This window comes from Ctenopharyngodon idella, chromosome 1 (assembly GCF_019924925.1).
Source record: "Ctenopharyngodon idella isolate HZGC_01 chromosome 1, HZGC01, whole genome shotgun sequence".
NCBI lineage: Eukaryota > Metazoa > Chordata > Actinopteri > Cypriniformes > Xenocyprididae > Ctenopharyngodon > Ctenopharyngodon idella.
This window is the reverse complement of record NC_067220.1, coordinates 4,739,376-4,763,325: the sequence shown is the minus strand read 5'-3', so window position 1 is coordinate 4,763,325 and position 23,950 is coordinate 4,739,376. Positions and strand designations below refer to the sequence as shown.

The following is a 23,950-nucleotide window of genomic DNA, read 5'->3' as shown; positions in this document are numbered from 1 at the left end:
CAACTCCTCGACTAGATCTCAGCGTGAGTCAGAGTGAGTCACAGCGGCCGTAATCGTACAACACGCATGATTCCGTCTGAACCTCTAATGAAGGCCTGAGGTCGAACCGTAAGAGTCTCTCAGATTATTACAGCTTCACATGTGACCTAATGACCGGTGACAGCCTGACCAGAGGAACCTGCAGGACAGATGTGATCTGTGAGGCCGACCTCGTGTAACCCCGTCTGCTGCGTCACGCTCTCGGCCGCCGCGGGCCGTAATTTGTTTCTTCAAGGAATTACTCTGTGAATGAGGCACGAAATCACATTATCCTGGGAGTGTTTGGAGAATCAAGACTGACTGCAGGACTAAACATGCAGATACAAGCAGCACACAGAACACCAGCATCCTCAAACTTCACCGCAAAACCAACTGCATAAATGAAGGTGAAGACCAGCTTTAAACGTTTATCGCGTTGAGACATTTTGATGACAAACTTTGATGTTGGCTTGAGAAAGCCTAGCCAGAAGATTTGAAGTAGTTTTAGGGTTTAAGATTGAAATAGTTTGAAGTTTTCATCATATAGGAATCTATGCAGAATGAGGATAAATAAAACACAGTGCACTCATAATATCTTAATTAAATATGATTTATTCTTTCATATCTTTGCCCGCTTACAAAGAATAGAATCCTCTGCTCTACAAAACTGTGTATGTGACAGAATACAGTTGATGAGACACACACACACTCACAAACACACACTCACACACAAACACACACACACTCACACGCAAACACACATACACACACAGACACACGCAAACATATAGACACACTCACTCAATCTCACTCACTCTCAGACACAAATACAAACACACACTCTCTCACACACACACACACACACTCACACACACAAACACACACTCACACACACAAACACACACTCACAGACACAGACGCAAACACACATACAGACACACACACTCAGACACACACACATACAAACACACTTACACACACAGACACACGCAAACATATAGACACACTCACTCAATCTCACTCACACTCACAAATACAAACACACACTCTCAGACACAAATACAAACACACACTCTCTCACACACACACACACACACGCACTTGCAAACACTCACAAATACAAACACACTCTCAGACACAAATACAAACACTCTCACATACACACTCGCAAACACACACAAATACAAACACACACTCTGACACACAAATACAAATACACACACACACACACACACAAATACAAACATACACTCACATGTTATCAAAAGAATAATTTCTGTCCATTACAACGAGTTTGAGGCTGCATTGAGTCTCAGCAGTGTGTGTGTGTGTGTGTGTGTGTGTGTGTGTGTGTGAAATCCTGTCTGGTTTCCGTTGCCTGAGCGGGTACATGACAAACCCTGCAGCATCAGAACTCACATCAACATGATTCCGTCATCATGAGGACCGAAGCCAGAGAGAAACACACGTAACGTGACGCTACAGTAGAAGAAACTCGACACACGCGCTAAACAGAAAGTTCAAGAACAACAAACACAAAGAAAAGAAAGTGCATCTCATTTGCAATCATGCTGAAGTCCCGTCTGTCCCCGAGAGCCGAGCGTGGACCCGTCCGGCCCAGAAGCCCTTGTGAGGAGGTGAAGAACGAGCGGCTCACGCCACATAGTGGTACTGGTTGGCGTTCTCTTTGTCCCGCTCCATGTAATCCCGGTCGATGAGCGACTCGATGCGCTTCTTCAGGTCTGCCGGCTGCACAGAGGGAATCATGGGAATTATGACACGTCTAATATTCAGTGACATGATGATGATGATGAACACGTATTGTCGGTGCGTCACCTTGACGGGGAACTTGAGCTGGTTGTAGAGTTCAGACACCAGCAGATTGTGGCTCAGGGTCTTCCTCATCTTCATGATCCTCACCACCGCCGCGTCGATCTGATACTGTCGGTCCTGAAACACTCGCTCGGTGGTGCTCACCTGCTCCTCCACCTGAGGACGATGACATCACACGTCACATGACCATCTGCATATTCACATTCTAATGAGCCATCAGACTTTGAAAGGAAAATACCGCAATATTTAGGGATCAAGCACGGAAGCTTCAAAGCCAGCTATTGTAATCGATAATAATCCTATTATTATTATTATTCTTCCATTTCCGCTTGATTTGGAGTCTCTAACTCAATCCCTCTAGCGCCACCAACTATCCAAAGTTTCACTCATGTTTATGCTAATAACTTGTGAACCATAAGGGTTCGAAACAAAATTCTCTTTTCCTCTGATTTCTTGGCTCAAGACGATTTTCAAGCCATTTTAAATTTTTTGAAAGTTGTTTTGATTTCACGAAAACTGAATCAGACCATGCTTATAAAAAGTTGTGGAATTCAATTCGATTTGTCAAACCATTTTCAAAAAAACGCGAACGAATTTTAAGCAGCGCTTGCTTTTAATTTTCAGACCAAACTTGGTCCATGTCATCACAAGCATGACCTGAGGTTACATGCTGCGTTTCAGTGCAGCGCCACCTACTGGTCTGGCTATAAATGGCTATTTTGTCTTATAACCTCTTAATGGTTTTTCCAAAAATCATAAAAGTGTTAGAGTTTCGCTACATTCAGGGAATCATGTCGAGTTGAATAATATCCAATTTTCCCATATCGGCCATTTTGGGCGTCGGCCATTTTTAATTTTGTCACAAAATACTGTATTTTACGAATGCATGAACGTATCATTACAAAACTCAGTATGGGTCATCAGCATGAAAGAGTCTGAAAAGTTCTGGACTAGCGCCACCTAGTGGTCAAATGCTTATAACTTTAGATGTGGTTGACTTATTTTCACGGGAGTCATTCATTCCTGAATCCTTGCCGAGTCCAACGATACCAAACATGCTAGGTTTCGCCTTATGGTTAGTGCAACGTTGTAATTTAGCTTTAAAACAACTTTCATGAATATCTAAGGAACTGTTAGTCCGATCGAGATAAAACCACCGTAGGAAATTCAATAACATAGATCAGGGGTCTGGCCAAGAAAAAATTTCGCCACTAGATGGCGTAGTCATAGTCAAACGATAATTTAAGAAATTTGTTGAAAAATGCAACTAGAATTGCCTGTGAAAGACTGTTCCAGTGTCTTTTCTAGCTGATAGTGAGCTGTTACTCTGTGTTAAATCCTGTAGTAGGACAGTCATTAACAAAAAGCCACATTTGTGTGGCGGTGTCCGTGTTTTACGCTGGATAAATTAATAAAGTGAAGTAGTGACGTGGCAAGTATCTTCATTCACCAACTTGCAACACAGACCCGTTTGCTAAAACACACATATGTGGGAGATGTGGAATGGATAAAAATAACTTGCATAAGCCCATTAATGTTTGAGTTATGCTCTTAACGAACTATGTTTTATTTCCTCTTTCCATATTGTGAATAATAAATGTGTCTCATTTTAATTTGCTTGTTACACAATGGAGCCTAACTTATTGTAATAATTATTTGACGTAGCCTACTTTTATTCCTTGGCATCCTCACGTACTAAACTGAATTTTTTTAATTGTTTGTGTGCTGAAGGTACGCTATTACGTCGTGTGCAGAGTGATGTTAACATTTAAGCTAGCTGGTGAGAGAAAATGGCACTAAAGAGGAAAGTTGACAGTGAAAATAGGGCATACAAAGAAGAATGGAAAGACAACTCTGCATTCATCCTGCCTAGCTTTGTGAATGCAAAGCTGGTGTGTCTTATTCTGCAATGAAGTTGTCGCTGTTTTCAAAGAATATAACACCGACACCGGACGCGAGCGGTGCGACAGGACGCTACAAAAGATAATAGAACCCATTATAACGATATTGTCTACACTGGATGCGGTTTACATTCCCGACAGTAAACGGATTCCCCGTTCTGTTTCTGACGTAGTCCAAGTGCTTTGCATCGGTCGGTTTGTCGCGTTCAGTGTAGACAGCTTTTACGCGGCGCGTCTGGTGTAGACACGTTGATAATATTAGACGGCACCACGAGACGAAGATCTATTTCAGAACCAGCCGCTATCAAAATAATCTGGCTGCGGGCGCGGGCCAGATGTTATTGCCGGCGGGCCAGTTTTGGCCTATTGCCGACCACTGACATAGATCATTGACTATACGCTAAATTTTGATAGTAAATGGCAAAAAAATGTAAACAAAGTCAGGTGTGGGTCGTTTTTTATGTTCTCTTAAATATAAATGTCTCCCAAATGAAATGAGATATTTTCAACAAATTTGACACACTTATGTATGGGGGCACTCTGAGGACACACAAAAAAAGCAGTGGGACTGCACCACTTGATGGCGCTATAATTAAACAAAACATGAAATTGGCTCTAGCTACAGTACTGTTGGTCTGATTGACTTCAATATTGGCATGCAGTGTCTTTGTCTCCATTGCTATCATAGTCCATTATGAAATTGTTGGTCTGCTGATAGCTTCCTTGATTGCTTCTGTTGTGCTCAACCCCTTAATTGCTGCTCGCAGCTATATTTATTACAGATGAATCTTCTGTCTTTGTCTGATTTTCAAACACATTTTTTTTTTTTTACTTCAAATCAAAGTCTGTAATGGTTGGCATTGGTTCATGGATGCTGATCGTGTCACACACTCACCGTCTCCTTCATCTGGATCTGGTTGATCTTAATACGGAAGAGTTTGTGTCTGAAGTCACTGTTGAAGTGGAAGCGGTCGGCGTCCTCCACGTCTTTCCCACGGGGCGTTTTATTGAGGACTCGCGCTTTCCCGCAGGCCAGAGACTGAAGCGTGCGCTTGAGCTCGCCGTCCTCTGACAGACACACAACACGAGTGTTACAGAGCGTTCTCACACACACACACTCTCTCACACACACACACACACTGAACGTACCGATGCCTGTGGCTGCGCGGATCTCTTCCACCGAACACTCGTCAGCCTCGTTGAATATGAGCAGGACGAGAGTCTGAAACAGAGACACCTGCAGCTCCTTCTTACCCTGCAGAGAGACATGCGGTCAGTCCAGTGTGTCACTATTAACCTAGTTTACAGTTTCTTCTGCTCGCCACGGCTGTTTATTTGATCAAAAATACAGTAAAAACAGTGAAATATTATTCCAGTGTAAATCATCTGTTTTCTATGTGAATATATAGTAAAGTGTAATTTATTCCTGTGATCAAAGCTGAATTTTCAGCATCATTACTCCAGTCTTCAGTGTCACATGATCCTTCAGAAATCATTCTAATATGATGATTCGTTTGGAGTAAGAATTTTTTTTTTTAAATAGAAATGAATAAAGTTGTTATTTTTGTTTTGTTTTTGCTCACAAAAAGTATTCTCGTCTCTTCATAACATTAAGGTTGAACCACTGCAGTCACATGACTGTTTTAATGATGTCTTTAGTTCCTTTCTGGACCTTGAAAGTGTTGATTATATTGCTGTCTATGGACGAGTCATAAACCTCTCGGATTTCATCAAAAATATCTTAATTTGTGTTCTGAAGATGAACGAAGGTCTTACAGGTGTGGAACGACATGAGGGTGAGTAATTAATGACAGAAATTTCATTTTTGGGTGAACTAACCCTTTAAGAACATCTTAATGATTCCAAACGTTTGACTGGCAGTGTGTGTTCATATGTGTGTGTCGTCGCTTCACCTCTTTAAACTCAGTCTTCAGCACCGCGTGACCCAGTGTGGGCTGCCACTGCAGTTTACGTCCGCTGTGTTTCCCCAGATAGAACAGCTTAAACACTTCCTGAAGCTTCACCATCTGAAACACACAAACACAGTCATCTGTCCATCTCATTTCCCACAAACACACACTTCCACCCACAAACATGAGTCACACACACCTCAGCAGGAAGATGGACGTCCATGGGGGTGTATGAGGGCCAGTGGCCCATGGTCAGGATGTTGACGGTCAGCTCGATGTTGCTGGGATCTGTCTGGTTCTGCATGTACTGCACACACACACACACACACACACACACACACATGCACAGCATTAGTACTCTCATATCACACACCGCCCAAACACACTTGAGAGCTCATTAAACCACATGTGAGGAGCTGGAGAGATGCAACACCTCACAGCAGGTCTGCGGTACAACATTATTTACACATCTAGATAAAAGTGTGAGTGTGTGTGTGTGTGTGTGTGTGTATGTGTGTACAAGCTTAGTTAAATGTTACTACTATTATTTATTGAGTTACTACAAACTCAAACTCAAATATATAAATATATGCATCTCCATGTGCACACACACCTGTTTGAACTGGATCATGACGTCCTTAGACAGCTCCATGTCTTTGAACATCCCCTCTAGTTTACTGGTGAACGCTGCTCCACACTCTGCAACACACACACACACACACACACACACACACACTGCAGCTTTAAGAACTTCAGTTGAACTAGTCATAGTGAAACTGACAAGTTTTTACTACATCCGTCTGATTTTACTGTGAAACTCAAATTAAAACTAAAAACAAGGCTAAAACAGCAACTCGACCACAGCTGCATGGTCACTTCCTGTTCACATGATCATGTGACCTCACTGCCAGGAAACTGATCAGTGTAGTTTCCACAGTAACGGTCTGACAGCCAATGAGAAGTCAGATTCAGGACCAACCGTGTTTGAGTTTGGACAGCATGGACTTCTCTGCGTCCACCGAGGCGCTCTTGCCCACCAGCAGACGCTTGGCCAGATCCTTCTTATAGAAGGCCTCGAACACGTCCTTCCCTGCGGGAGACACAAGCTTCAGTTCACCTTCATCTCTGTGCCATCCTGACTTACACTGACGCTGGAGTGCAGATTACCGTGGATGAACCGGAAGATGATCATGATTTTGTCCAGAATCCTCTCCAGCTCTTCCTCTGTGGCCTCCTTATTTCCCGCACGCAGTTTAGAGTCCACGTACTTCGCTGAAGAGAAATTAACACTTTTATTCAGCAAGGACGCATCAAACTGATCAAACGTGACAGTAAACACATTTATAATGTTACAAATAAATAAAGGCGGTTTTATTTTTAATATTTGGTCAGTGAGGTTGGACGCTCACCGATGAGCTCGGCGGGTTTGTTGGGTCTCTTGTTGATGAAGTTCTCGAAGGCTTCCTTCATGGCATTGATGAAGGTTTCGTTCCTCTGGAAGCAGCGCTGGCTCACGTGGTCCATCCTGTCCTTGAAGTCCAGCAGCTCCTGAACCATCTCTTTATCCTTCTCTGGAGAACTCACGATCTCTCCGCCGGAGCTCTGCAGGAGGAGCGGCACGCGTCATACAGAGTCAGAGGGCTTTACTGCTCTCATCTGTGACTGCAGAATCACTGACTTCAGACGAGAAACATTTGCGTTCGCTGAAGAAACTTTTACGCTCGGCTCGAGAAACTTGAGAAACTTTGCGTTCGCACGAGAAACTTTTGCGTTTGCACGCAAAATGTCAAACTGCGTTCGCTCGAGAAACGTTTGCGTTCGCACGAGAAACGTTTGCGTTCGCACGAGAAACTTTTGCGTTCGCACGCAAAATGTGAAACTGCGTTCGCTCGAGAAACTTTGCGTTCGCTTGAAAAACGTTTGCGTTCGCACGAGAAACGTTTGCGTTTGCACGCAAAATGTGAAACTGCGTTCGCACGAGAAACGTTTGCATTCGCACGAGAAACTTTTGCGTTTGCACGCAAAATGTGAAACTGCGTTCGCTCGAGAAACTTTGCGTTCGCTGGAAAAACGTTTGCGTTCGCACGAGAAACGTTTGCGTTCGCACGAGAAACTTTTGCGTTCGCTCGAGAAACTTTTGCGTTCGCTTGAAAAACTTTTGCATTCGCACGCAAAATGTGAAACTGCGTTCGTACGAGAAACGTTTGCGTTCGCTTGAAAAACGTCTGCGTTCGCACGAGAAACGTTTGCGTTCGCTTGAAAAACGTTTGCTTTCGCTGGCAATCAAGTAACTTACCGCTTGGAAAAAGAAAAACTTTGCATTCACTTGCAAAATGAGAAACTGCGTTCGCTCTGAAAACTTGGGTTCACTCGAGGAACTTTAAATTCGCTTGCAAAACGTTTCCGATTGAAATAATATGAGATGGGTGGGCAGGGGGGGCATTGGAATATATATTTGTCCTTCCATCTCCTATAGTTTTCCATCACCACATCTCTTTAGGAAATCAGTGAGGAGCATGTTTTCTTCATGGTTTTAGTCAGCTGTGTACCTTGATGTAGTCTCTCCAGGACTGCAGCAGCGCCGTCAGGCCGCCCTTGACTTTACTGAAGAGCTCGTACAGCAGCGTCAGCTCACACACACGGTTCTCGTCCAGCAGCGTCTGCAGGCCTGAGGAGCATCACACACTGTCAGCTGAGTGTAGTTTCATGATATGACTTCAGTCTGCTCAGATCTCTAGAATAATTCAGACCTTTCTGTAGAATGGCGGTCATGTGTTCGCCCAGCAGCTGCTTCTCCACAGCGGCGATGAGCGGCTTCCTGTCAGACACAGGCAGATGTTAGAGGAGCCTCTGTGACATCAGACATTTAAAACACATGAAATAATAGATCAATCAGCTTCTGTGTGTCCTTTACTGCCCACAGACAGCTTAAAGATGATCACAAGTCAGTGTGCAAATAAATAAGGGAATCCCAAACTCTATTCATCAGCCGAACCCTTTGAGCTAAAATATTTTCTTGACGTCTCCCTGAGATTTTACGTGTTTTATTTTGATTGTTTTTATTTATTTATTTTAAATGTACTTTTTTGTGATTTATTTTTAGTGTTTTATTTTTTATTTAAAAAGTGTTTATTTTAATTTTACATATTCACAGTAAAATTAAAATTTGTGCTTTATTTTGATTGATTTATCTAAAAATTATTTATTTTAATTTTACATTTTTTACACACACACACTGCGATCAGTCATGAGTGAGACTCACTGTGTGCTCTGATCTAAATAACTGATGACGCGGTCGTTCTCTTCCTCCAGACGCCGCGCCACATGATGAAGATACTCGGGAACCTGTGTGAAGAACATGAACACGCGTCAGTACGCACACGTGAAGTGTGTGTGTGTGTGTGTGTGTGTGTGAATGAGGAAGAGCATCAGCTCTCACCTCTCTCTCCTGCATGAGCCTCTGACCCTCGGCGGCGTACAGACGGGTCGTCTCCGTTAAAAACCGCTGCTCGAACGAGTCCTTGTACACCTGACGACACAGATCAACACACACCGCTAGAAGACACAGAGAACTACCGCCACTAACTAACCCACATCACCTGAGCTAACTCGTATTACCGCCCACTTTCCGTTTCAGAGTTATAATCCAAGAACCAAAGCGACCAGCTACGAGAATCACAACATTACTATCAATGGGATTTTTGACATCATCAGTGAGCGTCCAATCACCTGCAGGTCTGAGAGCATGCCCAGTAAGCTCCGCAGCAGACTGCGGTCCACCGTCTCTCCGTTGCGCTCGCGCTCGATCTGCTCCAGGATTCCCTCCACCGTCCGGCTCTGAACGCCGCTGTCGCTCACGATGTGCGTCCGGAACAACTCCAGCCCCGTGTCCCTGACAACACGCATGTGTTACTATAGCAACATTACTGTTATAACTGTTAACTAAAACTATTCAAAAAACTTTAGATTTCACTGAAATAAAATAAAATGTTAAAAAAATTCAAATTATTAATAAAAACTAAAATTCACTTGGTTTAACTTGATGTACTAAATAAACTAAAATTAAAATAAAAAGCAATAAAAATATTGAAATAAAATACTAATAAAATGACAAAAACTAACAGAAAATATAAAAAAAAATTGAAACATTAATTAAAACTGTAATTCATTTAGTTTCACTGTACAAAAATAAATTAAAAACCTATACAGAAATAATAATATACCAATCAAAATGACAAAAAAAACAACAAAATTACTAAAACTTTAAACTTAAAATGAAAATAGAAAATATAAAAAAACTAATTCAAATTATTAATAAAAACAAATTCATTTGGTTTAACTTGATGTACTGAAATAACAAATTAAAATAAAAAGTAATAAAAATATGTATAATAAACAACAATAAAACTAAACTTTAAAATGAAAATAGAAAAATAAAAAAATATTCAAAATATTAATAAAACTATATTTCAATTTAATTTAACTTGATGTACTAAAATAATTAAACCTGAATTAAAATGAATAAAACTATATAGAAATAATAAAATACTAAAAAAAAAAAAGATAAAAACAACAAAATTACGAAAACTTTAACTAAAATTAAAATGAAAACAGAATATATATACAAAATAAAAAAACATTCAAAATATTCAGTATCTGAATGGAGGTCTCTGATTGGTGGACTCACCAGATGGACGGCAGCAGCGAGTTCTGGAGGACGTACGTCCGGTCCAGGAAGAGGAAAATACTGCGGATCATGATCTGAGGGGGACGAGACGGAACATGTGTAAAGACACACACACACACACACACACACACACACACACACAGGTCTGTGTCGTACCGTCTGTCTGCAGTGGTCCTGCCAGCATCGGTTCATCCTCTTCAGGAAGGACAGGCTGTCCAGCGACTCTGTGCGACTCTGTTAAGGGCTGCTTTATTCTCACTGCGTGTCACAGCGCCCTCTACTGATGATCTACGGACACAAACACCAGCTGACGGAGCAAAGCAAGCGTTATCTGTGAAGCACAGCTGGCAAACACACACACTGATGAAGGATATTCTCTGAACTGATGGATCTGAGCCCGAACGTGATCTTCACACACTTGACGCAGCTGCTTGTACAGCATGGGCGACACTTTATACGAGCAGAGATTCTCCACGGCCTGCGGGAGACGAAAACACACCATCAACACATCATGTGACTAACTGGTGTGAACAGCAGAGGAAACTCCTACGCTCTAAGATTAAAACACATCTGCAAGTGAGAGCGGCTCAATATAGTGACCTCACATGACAACACACACTTTGGCCTGTTCAGTTTATGTTTAGGCAAACAGGAAGTGTAATTCCATTATAATTCAATCACATAATAACAAGTGAGTAAATGTGCTTTCTGTGTCCATTTTCATGCTGCTTTGAAATGACGACACTACAGTCACATGACCTGTGACACGTGTGTGTCATTGCATAACACACAGCTCTATATACACACACTACTGGTCAAAAGTTCAGAATCATTAAGATTTTATAATATCTTTCCTCTGTTCAACAAGGCTGTGTTTATTTGATCATAAATACAGTAAAAACAGTGAAATATTATTCCAATGTAAATCAGCTGTTTTCTATGTGAATATATAGTAAAGTGTAATTTATTCCTGTGATCAAAGCTGAATTTTCAGCATCATTACTCCAGTCTTCAGTGTCACATGATACTTCAGAAATCATTCTAATGTGACGATTTGCTGCTCAAGAAACATTTATGATTATTATCAATGTTGAAAACAGTCATATTTCTGTGGAAACTGAGATTTGGGGTCAGTAAGATTTTTTTGTGTTATTGAAAAATTAATACTTTTATTCATCAAGGATGCATTAAGTTGATTAAAAGTGACAGTAAAGACATTTATAATGTTAAAATGTCAAATAAATGCTGTTCTTTTCAACTTCGTATTCATCAAAGAATCCTGAAAAATAAAATGTATGACATCCACATTATAGATGTGGTCCTGCTAAAGACAGACGCTCTTTATGATGTTTACATGTATCCATGAAACAAAAAAATTATTAATTTGATTTTTAAAAAAATAAAATAAAAAAATATAATAAAATAAAATTAAAAAATGTAAAATAAAATTAAATATAAAATGATCAAATTAAATAAAAATAAAATATAACAAAGAATAAAATAATAAAATAAAAATATAATAAAATAAATATAAAATACAAAATAGAATAGAATAAAATAAAATATAAAATTATAAAAATCAAATAAAATTAAATATAAAACAAATTAGAATTAATAAAATAAACAAAATAAAAAAATACAAAATAGAAAATAAAAATAAATAAAAAGTAAATAAAATAAAAAAATGAATAAAATAAAAATAAAATAGAATAAAATTACATAAAATTAAACAAAAGAGAATAAAATTACATAAAATTAAAAATAAAAGAATAAAATTTAAAATTAAATAAAATTAAAAATTAAACAATAAAATTGCGTGAGAGAGAGCGTGTGTGTGTGTGTGTGTGTGTGTGTGTGTGTGGAAACTGTGACACATTTTATTTTTCAGGATTCTTTGATGAATAGAAAGTTCAAAAGAACAGCATTTATTTGAAACAGAATCTTTTGTAACATAATAAATGTCACTTTTGATCAATTTAATGCATCCTTGATGAATAAAACTTTTGAACAGTAATGTATGACGGTTTCCACAGAAATATGAAACTGTTTTCAACATTGATAATAATCATAAATGTTTCTTGAGCAGCAAATCATCATATTAGAATGATTTCTGAAGGATCGTGTGACACTGAAGACTGGAGTAATGATGCTGAAAATTCAGCTTTGATCACAGAAATAAAATACACTTTACTATATATTCACATAGAAAACAGCTGATTTACATTGGAATAATATTTCACTGTTTTTACTGTATTTATGATCAAATAAATGCAGTCTTGATGAGCAGAAGAGACTCTTTCAGACACTTAATAAAATCTTAATGATTCCAAACTTTAGACCAGTAGTGTGTGTGTAAGACTCAGGGCTTCACCCCGTGTGACTCTCTGCAGCTCAAATCCTCACACGCCTCGAGCCGCTGATATGAAGCCATAACCTGAACGGACTCGCTCCGTCTCACCTGGTAAAGCTCCTCCAGGTTGTATTTGATGGAGGTGCTGTTCTGAATGGCTCCAACAGCATCTCGCAGCTTCAGCCACGTGTCTTCAGTGTAGCTGTCAGTCAGCTTCGGTCTGTCTGTAAACACACACTGTTTAGTATTCTTTAAAAATGTGTATTATATATATATATAATATTATTATGTATTATATATATCATATATAATGTTTATATATATATATATATGAATCAGCAGTATGTATACACACAAAATACTGTTTAATATTGAGTTTGAGTTCAATAACAACACTAGATTTGATGTTGTCTCTGTAGGCAGTTCACTATGTTCTGACACACAGATTCATGACTAACAGCTAGTGTTCCAGTTCTAGTTTAGTGAAACTCACCTTTAAAGTTCTTTATGATCAGTTTCTTAGACGCTCCTGCTTTGGCTGGTTTGGTGAGTCCATTAAAGTTTGATTTCTGGTTGTGCTGGATGTCTTCTGCCATCATGAGCGGGGTTTGATCTCGGTGATTTCACACATGAAATATAATAAACGCAGGAGTGAGTTGAGCTCTGTTAGCTGTTAGCTATAAAAACACTTAACCGAACCAGAACCAGAGCCATGGAACCGGCTCCAAACCCTCATGGAGTGAGTTCTGCCACTGCTGTGGATCGACACGACACAGGCCTACAGAGACATGAGCAGATATTCAGCAGATATTCAGCATATTTACTCCATATTCACTCTGACTGATCCGCGGCGAGCATAACAAGATGGCAAACAAATGACGAATCTGCCGCCGGAGGATCAGCAGGCAGACACGCTTCACTTCAGAGAAACTTCTAAATATACCTAAATAATAAAATAAAAGTAGCCAACAGTCGAAACCATGACTTTACGCCACAATTTGGACGTTTATGTCACATTTTCGCCATTTTATGCAATAATTTTGAGCTTTTATTTTAAAATCATGACTTAGTATATCATAATTTCAACTTTTTATGTCATAACTATGACTTTTAAATCACAATTTCGACGTTTTATATCATAAAAGAAGTCAACTGTCTGAAATATTATTATTATTGACCAACTTTAAGACATTAGTAGTCTTCATATATTTTCTTCGGCTAAACCTTTCAATTACTTAGCAGAATAGTGTTATTAACCACGATTTCACCTGCCAGTTAAATCGACAAATACCCGTTCTTTAATGTTGATTTAACTGAGGTAGTTTATGAATATTTCCTTTTATGGAAAGTGCAGAATGTAATCCAAAGCTGCGTGTTTACTGATGTAAACAGGAAGTGCTGGCGTGACGTCAGCGGGCTCTGCAGTGAAGCACACGCGCAAAGGGATGTGAATTCATCTGGGTAAATAAATAAGAATTATGTATTTCAGTTAAGTCGCTTATATGATATAATGTTTGTAACGCATATATACACGTAATATCGCTTCCGGTCATTATGGAAAACAAAGAATCTGTAAATGAATGTGTGAATTAGCAGCTGCGCTACATCGAAGGATTCTCAATACTTCAGGATGAAAACTGTTCATAACTGTTCTTCAGGATGGCCTCTGTGTTTGTGAATGTTGATGTAGACAGCAGCGCTTCTGCTCATTATAAACACAATGAATGAATGCTCTTGTTTCAGCGCTACTGGATCAGAGGTCAGAGGTCAGGATGGCTCACATCACACTCAATCAGTACCTGCAGCAGGTGAGTCCGTCTGTCCACTGCAGGTCAGTGTCACTGAAGCCTCTGCTGTGGTGTGACTGTGTTTGTTCTGAAGGTTCTGGAGGCCATCGACAGCAGAGACGGGTCATTCTGTGCGGAGATGCTGTCCTTCAAACACCCGCATGTGGCCAACCCTCGTCTGCAGGTCACTGTTCATTTAATACTGCATTATTCATTCATTTAAACCATGTTTTATTTTTGTTCATTTATTTTCATATTTTTTTAAATTGTTAAGTTCATTGGTGTAATGTTATTTTTATTATTTATTATTTTTCAAATTATTTTTTCTGTAAATATTTCCGTGGACCCAAAGTGTTTAATTATTATGTATTTATTTTAATGACATTTTTTTTTTTTTTTTTTTTTTTTTTAAACATTTACTTTACTTTTTTTTATTTTAATTTCTTTAGATACTTAGTGTAATCCTATTTTTTATTATTTATTTATTTATATATTTTTACTCTGTTTTTCTGTAAACATTTCCATGAATCCCTAGCACCCAAAGTATTTTATTTTTATTTATTTATATTAATTACCTTTTTTTTAGTTTTTGTTTTAATTTATTTAAATATTTAATTTAATTTTTTTACCCTGTTTTTCTCTAAACATTTCTATGGACCCCTAGCATTTAATATGTTTTATTTTTATTTATTTATATATTTTAATTACATTTTTTATTTTTATTTATTTGGATATTTAGTTGATGCAAACGTTTCCGTGAACCCCTTAGCTATCAAAATGTTTTATTTATTTATTTTAATTTGTTTAGATATTTAGTCTGATCTCATTTATTATTTATTTATTTTGACATTTTTTACACTTTTTTTTTCCTCTAAACATTTCTAGCACTCAAAAGGTGTTTGTATTATTTTTTTTATTTATTCATCACATTTATTAGCTTTATTTTTTTTAGATATTTAGTTTAACCTTATTCTTATCATTTGTATTTATTTATTTATTTTTACCCTGTTCGGACCCCCAAGCACTCAAAATGTTTTATTTTTATTTATTTATTTTAATCACATTTCTTAGGTTTTTGGATATTTAGTTTAATAAACTGCTGGGAACTGCTGTGCATGACGTGTGTGTGTGTGTGTGTGTGTGTGTGTGTGTGTATCTGATGCTCACTGTGCCGTGTGTGTCGCAGCTGTCCAATCCAGAGGAGAAGTGTCAGCAGCTACTGGAGCCGCCGTACGACGAGATGGTGGCCGCTCATCTCAGGTGCGAGTCTTCATCATGGCATGTTTACTGCATGTTTACTGCGTGTTTAATGTGTGTTTAATGTGTGTTCACCGGCGTCTCGTCTCTTCCTCTGCAGGTGCACCTTCGCTGTGTCCAATCATGACTTTGTGGAGGCCTACAAATGCCAGACGGTGGTGGTTCAATATCCTTTTATTCAGGATCTTCTAGCGTGATGCTGTGCACTCGCTGTATGTTGAGATTGTTCAGTGTTTGCTCCTTAACACGGCCGAACATCATTTCTGAGAGCGTTTCAGGCGCATAAAGAGGAAAACTGGTGAGATGTGACTCATGGATTTCTGCTGTAAAAAAAGTTGATCTGAATGCACAATTTAATTTAAATGGTTATATCTCTTAAAAAATCTGAAAAAATAAATGGTGTATTTTGATGATCTTAATCCATTTGCAATGTTTTTCCCACACTAAAATCTATGTATTTTAGAAATATTTATGCAAAAAAGGACCCGAATGCAATAGGAGGGTCAAACCATAAACACAATGACACTGACGATGGCTGTGTTTTCAGGGCTCTGCCGATCATGTTTGCCGTGACCCTCGACCTCAGGATATTTGCCAATAATGTGAGTGGAACTCATTCATCTGTGGATCAGTAAGAGCTGCAGCGTCTCACAGCGTGTGTGTGTGTGTGTGTGTGTGTGTGTGTGTGTGTGTGTGTGTGTGCAGGCGGAGCAGCAGCTGCAGGTGAAGGGGAAGGGGAAGGTTGGAGACATGCTGGAGAAAGCAACGGAGCAGCTGATGAACTGCTTTAGAGTCTGTGCCAGCGATAAGTGAGTTATTACATTAATAAAACAACAGAATGAGCCTTAACAGAACGAGATAATTATATTGTATAACAATAAACACAAATAACTACTCTGCTGGTCAAAGTTTTTGAATCTCTCTTGCTCAACAAACATGCATTTATTTGATCAAAAATACAGTAAAAACAGTGAAATATTATTCCAATGTAAATCAGCTGTTTTCTATGTGAATATATAGTCAAATGTAATTTATTCCTGTGATCAAAGCTGAATTTTCAGCATCATTACTCCAGTCTTCAGTGTCACATGATCCTTCAGAAATCATTCTAATATGATGATTTGCTGCTCAAGAAACATTTATGATTATTATCAATGTTGAAAACAGTTCATATTTTTTGAGTTTTTTTATTTTTTCAGTGAATGTGAGGCTCGGAATCCGTACGGTCATGTGACGCGAGCTTGTGTTTGTGTTTCAGTCGCGCTGGGATCAATGACTCAAAGAAATGGGGAATGTTGTTTCTGATCAATCAGCTCTTCAAGATCTATTTCAAAGTAAGAGTCCAGAGTTTTTATTAATATTCTGCTAACACATTAAGGTTAACATAAACTAACAATGAAAATACTTCTACAGTGTTTGTTAATCTTAAAGTTCATTTCAACATTTACTAATACATTATTAAAATCAAAGTTTTTATTTGTTTCCCGTTAGTGATTTTAGTGCTGCTTTTTTCTCAGAATTGCATGTTTATGTCTTTATAACTTGCAATTGTGAGGAAAAAAAGTCAGAATTGTGAGATGAAGAGTGGTAATGACACTTTTTATTTTTATTCAGATCAATAAGCTGCACCTGTGTAAGCCGCTGATCCGCGCCATCGACGGCTCCACGCTGAAGGACGAGTACAGCATGGCTCAGCGTGTCACGTACAAGTACTACGTGGGCAGGAAGGCCATGTTCGACAGCGACTTCAAACCAGGTGAGTGTGTGTGTGTGTGTGTGTGTGTGTGTCAGAGCCCTTCTGTTGATCACTAGAGCTCGGTGTGTTTCTGTGTCCAGCTGAGGAGTGTCTGTCCTTCTCCTTCACACACTGCCATCGCTCCTGTCAGAGGAACAAGAGGCTCATCCTCATCTACCTGCTGCCCGTCAAGATGCTGCTGGTACGACCGTCACTGAGATTCACGCCCAATACAGTCATAGAAACAATATTTACTGTGTAACACGTAACGTCACTGAATTTGGCAAATTTTCTATGAATTAAAACCCCTGAATCAAGCAGCAGTGTGAACTAGTGTGTGTGAATATTAAAGACTGCTGCTGAAATATGAAGTCTGCATGTTCACTCAAACCACCCGCCAAAATAAAAGTTCAGTTTAACTTGAAGAAATTATGACAGAAATATATCTCTATTGTACAGTAGAATGTACTTCACAAAGTTATAATGATGATAAGAAGAAGAATGGTTAAATCTTTATATCTTTATTTGACTAACACCATTTTTGATGATAAATTTGTATTAAATTATAATTCCAGAACAATGAAAACACACAACACAGAATTTGGGAAAAAATAAGACGTATTTCATAGGGCCCTAAAAATGCAATTTTTGTTAAACTGTTAACAAATTGTGTTAATTTTGACTACTAACATTTAATTTATCCATTAAAGTGGAATCCAGGAAAAAATTCAGATGTTCAGATGTCACAGGGTTGTGTTTGTCTTGCCAGGGTCACATGCCCACACATCAGCTGCTGAAGAAGTACGACCTCATGCAGTTCGCTGACGTCACCAAGGCCGTGAGGTAAAACACACACACACACACACACTTACAGTCCAGTGAAGATGCTGTAGATCCTCATCATCTTCTCGTGTGTGTCAGCGAGGGGAACCTCTTACTGCTCAATGAAGCTCTGGTCAAACATGAGACCTTCTTCATCCGCTGCGGCATCTTCCTCATCCTGGAAAAGCTGAAGATCATCACTTACAGGAACCTCTTTAAGAAAGTGTGAGTGAACAGTGCACACACACACACACACACACACTCTCTCACACACACAGATTCATTGATCTGAGAGTGTTCATCTGCAGGTATCATCTGCTGAAGACGCATCAGCTTCCTCTGGACGCCTTCCTGGTGGCGCTGAGGATGATGAAGGTGGAGGACGTGGACGTCGATGAAGTGCAGTGCATCCTCGCCAACCTCATTTACATGGTGAGACGCACACATCACTTCCTGTTGGGCACAAACATGTGATGTTAAAGTGTTTGCACGAGTGTTAGACGCCCTTCTGTCGGTTCTCTCTGTCTCAGGGTCACATCAAGGGTTATATTTCCCATCAGCACCAGAAGCTGGTCGTCAGCAAGCAGAACCCGTTTCCTCCACTGTCCAGCGTATCCTGAACATCAGCTCCCAGAATGCACCTGTTACCAGGAGAAAACACGCTGTTCTTCAGTGATTCATTCTTATTTTATGTTTGCCCTTGTTTTTTTTTCTATTATGTCAAATAAACGTCACACTGTTTTGTATGTTTGAGAGTTTTATTTAATGCTGCTGCTGCCGCCCAAAACACGTCAGTATAAAACATACAAGCTGGACATGTTCATCTTTGACTTCATAATTTCTATATTGTTATTTTGCAGTGAAATATGACCCACACATGAGATTCTTAGATTATTGGTGTCGTTTCATCATCATCATCATCATTGCTGTAGTTCTTTCTCGGACGCGTGCAGCAGCGGCCGGAGCCAGTGCAGGTATCGGGACAGTTTGGTGAACACGAGTCCTTTATCACAGTCCGACAGAGACAGACCCGTCAGGAACGCCGTCTTTCCCTCCACTGTGGCGACGGGACTCCCAGACTTCACCTCACACTTCATCTGTCTGGTGCGGACGGGAGCGTCAGACGCCATGCAGAACATCTTGTTGGTCATTAAGAACGTGAGGTTGAGGGAGTCACGACAGTCGTCCAAAGAGAGGTAAGAGTGGCTGGCTCCGCCCATGACCACGCCCTCTCGGCCGGCCCTCATCAGGATGTTCTCGCTGTAGTCTTTCTCCGGCAGGCAGAGCGGGACGACGGACATGTGCTGTGGGAAGGGCTCCTTCAGCTCCAGGAAGGCCAGATTGTCCTCCGTACCGGACGCGTACCGCTTGTGAGGCGTCCAGCTGGAGACGCGCAGCGCTGCGCTTGAGTTGCGGACCGCTGGAAGACAAGAACACGGACACTTCAAGTCACTTTTTTATGGAATGGTTGGTTAGTGCGGGTCATGTGCTCACCGAGAGTGACGTGCCGCTCCTGCAGCGCCGACATGCACGCGGCTGACGTCAGCACGGACTTACGGCCCACAATCACACCGTGACAGATGACATCACCGCTGCCGTTCACGAACCGCACCTGCACACATCATTATCATCGTGTGGAGTATGGTGTCCTGTGCTAGGGATGTTGGGTAATACGGTTGATTCTCACCTCCCACGGGCAGCGTCCATCAGGACAGAAGCTGGACGTCCCTGTCGTCCCACACGGGTTCTGAACTGAGAACATGGAGGATGTTAGTGTTCCACACTGCAAATGCAAATGAGCAGCAGCAACGCAGCCAATGAGAAGACAGCGACGCGCATGTCTCATAGGTTGGGTCGCACCAGCCGTTCGCAAGTTTGTGCTTAAATTGAAACGTAAAGGCTTAGTAATCTCTGCGGTACCGTGAGGCGAGCAGCTCCGGCCGTTGCTGTGAAGCACGAATCCCCGCGCGCAGAAGCAGCGATACGCGCCCGTCGTCGGTTTGCAGAAGTGCTCGCACGCTGAAGGCCCGGCAGACGGACACTGGGATTTATCTGCAAAACATCATCATGAAGCATCCGACACATACTGAATGTGATCTCACACATCACATGTTCGGAAATCATCACATTCACCAGTTTGACAGTTGGTGCCGCTGTACATGTCGGCGCAGGTGCAGGTGTAGCCGCCGATCCCGTCCTTGCACGTGCCGCCGTGTTTACACGGGCTCGAGATGCACTGATCTCCATCTGAGAACGACATGATAGGAGGAAAATATAAAGAGAACAATACATGCAGAAGTAAACTATGATAAATAGTGTAAAAACAGGTTAAAACTTTATGAACCATCAACTAGCAATCTATGAAAACGTTTGTGATTATTCATCAGTTCATTCATATTATAATAATTTAATTGAATTCAAGCATGATCGAACTTTCTAAAGGTCTCTTACCGTAGTATTTGGTCCAGAACTCATTCTATACAGGGGGAAAAAAAGTTGCAATGAGTGAAATTATTTCAGCAGCATTTAGTTAAATTACTATTAAATAATAATAATAATATAAAAAAAACTAAAAAATATTAATAACGTTAAAACGTGTAGGCTATGGAAGCTCATTTCATGCTTTTGTAAATCATAGTTATGGTATCAAAATTATGACATAAAAGTCAAAATAACAAAACTGAAATTACAACACTAAAGGTCGAATTTATGACATACTAAGTCATAATAAAAAAAGTTGAAATTATGACCAAAAAAAACAATTATGACAAAGTAATAATTACGAATTTTTAATATTATTAGTATGACTTGGTATGTTGTAATTTCGATTTTTATGTCATAAACATGCTTTGGTAAAAGTCGGCATGAAATCAAAATTGACCCTATTTACTTTGTTAGTGCATATTACTAGTGTTATGGTGAACAACTAATCCGTGCAAGTTAATACACAGAAAAAAGTAATTTGTCGTGGTAATCTTTAATCAAAATCTAAAAAAGTTACTTCCGGTCTGGAATGGCGTTCCTTCTCTGATGACGTCAGTTTGACGGCTTGGGTTGAAAACTCTTAAACCACTCCCCTCCAACCGTTAGTCTGCTATGAGCCAGAGAGGGAGAGGAGGAGCGCTAAAGTAAAACCCCGCCCTCTATTCAATATTCCGTTTCACTTGGAAAAGTCGTTTGCAACTTCCGGTTCACGGGGACTTAAAGAATAATCTTTACTCGTATGTGACGTAAATTGTCTTGATGGGAGGAGTCAAAAAGCCCGCGCTCAGATGCGGCGCGCATTAACGGTCAAACAAAAAAGACCGCGAACTTCAGTCACACCTCAGAATATCATCTCCCTCATCTCTCACACACCAGAGTAACTCGGAAGAGACAGTCGCACTGTCCTCTTGTAATCTGCCATTGGTGAGTAATTCATTGTCTAAAGCCTGTGATCTTTTTGAAGATTCATATAACGTCAAATAATATCGAATTTAATATAAATTCTTGCACATCGTTCGCCCTAGGCTAGGACTTTTTTGTGCCTCGTCTGCATTTCCAGCTTCACGTGCCGCTTTTTTTTTTTTTTTTTTTTTTTTTTTTTAAAAAACGTTCAACTTTTCTAACACATCTTCGAGATCCTGCGCGCTCTTGTCCATTTTGTTCGAGTTTTACAAGCACATGCTCCTGTGTGAAGGGCTCACTGTAGTTTTATAGCCCTGTTCCGGCCAGCAGGTGGGGCACGTTTCATAAACCGTTAATGATTCAAATAGCTGATAGGAAAGTAATAAAGAGGTGTTTGGCTAACATGTCTAACTTCTGTGTTTAACAGCTGTTCACTCTTTACAATGTGACCATGTGAATGTATAGTTTTAGGGAGAATTAAATAAATAAAATTGTTATTGATGGGTTTAACCCTAGCAACAAGTCTTTTTTAGAAGCTGTGCTGTATCCAAGCAAAGCTAGATGACTGGAACTGCATGTTGTTTAGATATCTGCAGTTTACACGTTCATTATCTACACAATTTATTTATTTTATTAGCAGCCCAACACAAAAATCCTGGAGCCGCCGTTGCCCTCAGTATATGTTGATTGATCATTAGATGTCGTACTGTCTTCTTGTCGTCCTCAAAGTATTCTCGGGCCTCTTCTTTATTGCATTTCTCCTCAAAGCACTCTCGCTCCAGATTCCCCTGCAGGATCTCCTCCAGCAGGAACAAATTCGCCCGTCTGGAGCGCAGGAGCAGCATGTTCGCCCGCCGACCAGAGCGAAACACTGAAAGACACGGTCAACTTATCATGACTACGAACATCATCCCAGCTAACAAAATATGTTCTCTGAATGTTCTGAAACGAGCAGTAACATTTAAAAAATGTTAGATGAACGTCCAACTAAAAAGTTTCAGAAAAAAGTTCCTTGAACGATAAATAATGTTTTTGTGCTAACGCTTTCAAGACATTATTACAGACTAGATAACTCTGAATGAACGTTCTATTAATGTTACTGGAAGAACGTTTCTTCGTAACCTTGAGAGAACCTTGCCAGAACGTTCCCTGCTAGCTGGGATGCTGTTAAGAAATCAATGGCGCATCTTTGACAAAATCACATCCTGAAGTCATTATTATCTCAGTGGTCTGAGGAACAACAACACTACCAGTGAATGTCCCAATCTGACTCTCTACATCAGTTTAGGAGCAAAACAAGGACAGGAATGATGAATCGAGAGTAACTCAGCTAACAGGCAACGTTCTCAGAACTTTATCGAATTTTTGAACAAAGATTATTCCAGTAACATTCATTGAAAGTTGTGTTGTCTTTAATAAAGTTCTCAAAACATTAGCACAAAAACATTTTTTATACATCGTTCATGGAATGTTTTTTCTAAAAAGTTTAAGTCGGACTTGTTTCAGGGAACATTCCAAAGTAACGTTCTCATAATGTTTGCCAAATGATAAAATGGAATTTTTCCAAGAAAGAAAATTTGTTTTTAAAACCTTTAAAAAACACTGGACGTTTTGATACATTTTCATGAACATGTTGTTAGCTGGGCTAACGATAGTTGATCTCTCACCCGTGTGTTGATCTCCGGACGACACATGATGAATGATCAGCGTGAAGAACAGCAGATGACATATCAGAGATTCCATCATGATCAGTCGGCAGAAGCTCCTGACACCTGTCAGTCACTGATCTCAGCCGCTAGTCTGTAGCCCCGCCCACAATCAATACAGTCAATAACTCTCGAAAGAGCGTCTCTTCCTACACGACTGTACAGCATTAACAGAATGTGATGCGATGTTGACGTCAGCGCATTACTGCTTTCAGCTCACTGTGATTAAACACTGTTAAACGAGCGAGTCAGATTCATTCGTTAAATGATTTTTTTATGTCTAGATGGTAAAAGTAAGATGAGTTTCTGTGTGCTCAGCGGTGTGTATCTGGACTCTAGTCTGTCAACATGACCTCTGAACTCTTCATCCGTGTGTTTGTCAGCACATCCAGAGCCTCCACATACACTGATTTTAGTAAACTAAATTTAATTTACTGTCTTTATCCAACTAATTGTCAAATGTATTTGATTAAAAAGTTACCTCAACTTTTGGGAAGTAGGTAAAACTCAAAAAAGCTCATGCCAAAAAGAATCAAAATATAATGAGTTATTTTTTT

General features: G+C 39.8%; 3 protein-coding genes across 3 annotated transcripts; 1 reads left to right on the top strand and 2 right to left on the bottom strand.

Moving 5' to 3' along the window:
* Nucleotides 1–612: 612 nt before the first annotated feature.
* cul4a (cullin 4A) lies at nucleotides 613–13,594 on the bottom strand. Its single transcript, XM_051887211.1, has 20 exons — nucleotides 13,193–13,594; nucleotides 12,808–12,923; nucleotides 10,724–10,827; nucleotides 10,506–10,575; nucleotides 10,350–10,423; nucleotides 9,392–9,554; nucleotides 9,102–9,191; nucleotides 8,925–9,007; nucleotides 8,413–8,480; nucleotides 8,212–8,330; nucleotides 7,072–7,264; nucleotides 6,830–6,934; nucleotides 6,642–6,752; nucleotides 6,276–6,361; nucleotides 5,862–5,969; nucleotides 5,666–5,779; nucleotides 4,902–5,007; nucleotides 4,648–4,820; nucleotides 1,855–2,007; nucleotides 613–1,767 (listed from the first exon to the last, which is right to left on the bottom strand). Exons 1-20 carry the CDS (start codon nucleotides 13,296–13,298, stop codon nucleotides 1,672–1,674), a joined length of 2,238 nt encoding a protein of 745 aa, XP_051743171.1. The 5' UTR covers nucleotides 13,299–13,594; the 3' UTR covers nucleotides 613–1,671.
* A 450-nt stretch (nucleotides 13,595–14,044) lies between these two features.
* Nucleotides 14,045–19,046, top strand: pcid2 (PCI domain containing 2). Its single transcript, XM_051887426.1, has 15 exons — nucleotides 14,045–14,160; nucleotides 14,443–14,507; nucleotides 14,581–14,670; nucleotides 15,673–15,746; nucleotides 15,844–15,911; nucleotides 16,002–16,041; nucleotides 16,291–16,345; nucleotides 16,449–16,552; nucleotides 17,002–17,077; nucleotides 17,358–17,499; nucleotides 17,580–17,680; nucleotides 18,248–18,321; nucleotides 18,400–18,525; nucleotides 18,609–18,732; nucleotides 18,831–19,046. The coding sequence occupies exons 2-15, from the start codon at nucleotides 14,472–14,474 to the stop codon at nucleotides 18,918–18,920; spliced, it is 1,200 nt and encodes a 399-aa protein (XP_051743386.1). The 5' UTR covers nucleotides 14,045–14,160; nucleotides 14,443–14,471; the 3' UTR covers nucleotides 18,921–19,046.
* On the bottom strand, nucleotides 19,040–23,697 carry prozb (protein Z, vitamin K-dependent plasma glycoprotein b). Its single transcript, XM_051887428.1, has 8 exons — nucleotides 23,355–23,697; nucleotides 22,395–22,558; nucleotides 20,752–20,776; nucleotides 20,434–20,547; nucleotides 20,221–20,352; nucleotides 19,988–20,052; nucleotides 19,795–19,912; nucleotides 19,040–19,720 (listed from the first exon to the last, which is right to left on the bottom strand). The coding sequence occupies exons 1-8, from the start codon at nucleotides 23,431–23,433 to the stop codon at nucleotides 19,221–19,223; spliced, it is 1,197 nt and encodes a 398-aa protein (XP_051743388.1). The 5' UTR covers nucleotides 23,434–23,697; the 3' UTR covers nucleotides 19,040–19,220.
* Between the last annotated feature and the right edge of the window lie 253 nt (nucleotides 23,698–23,950).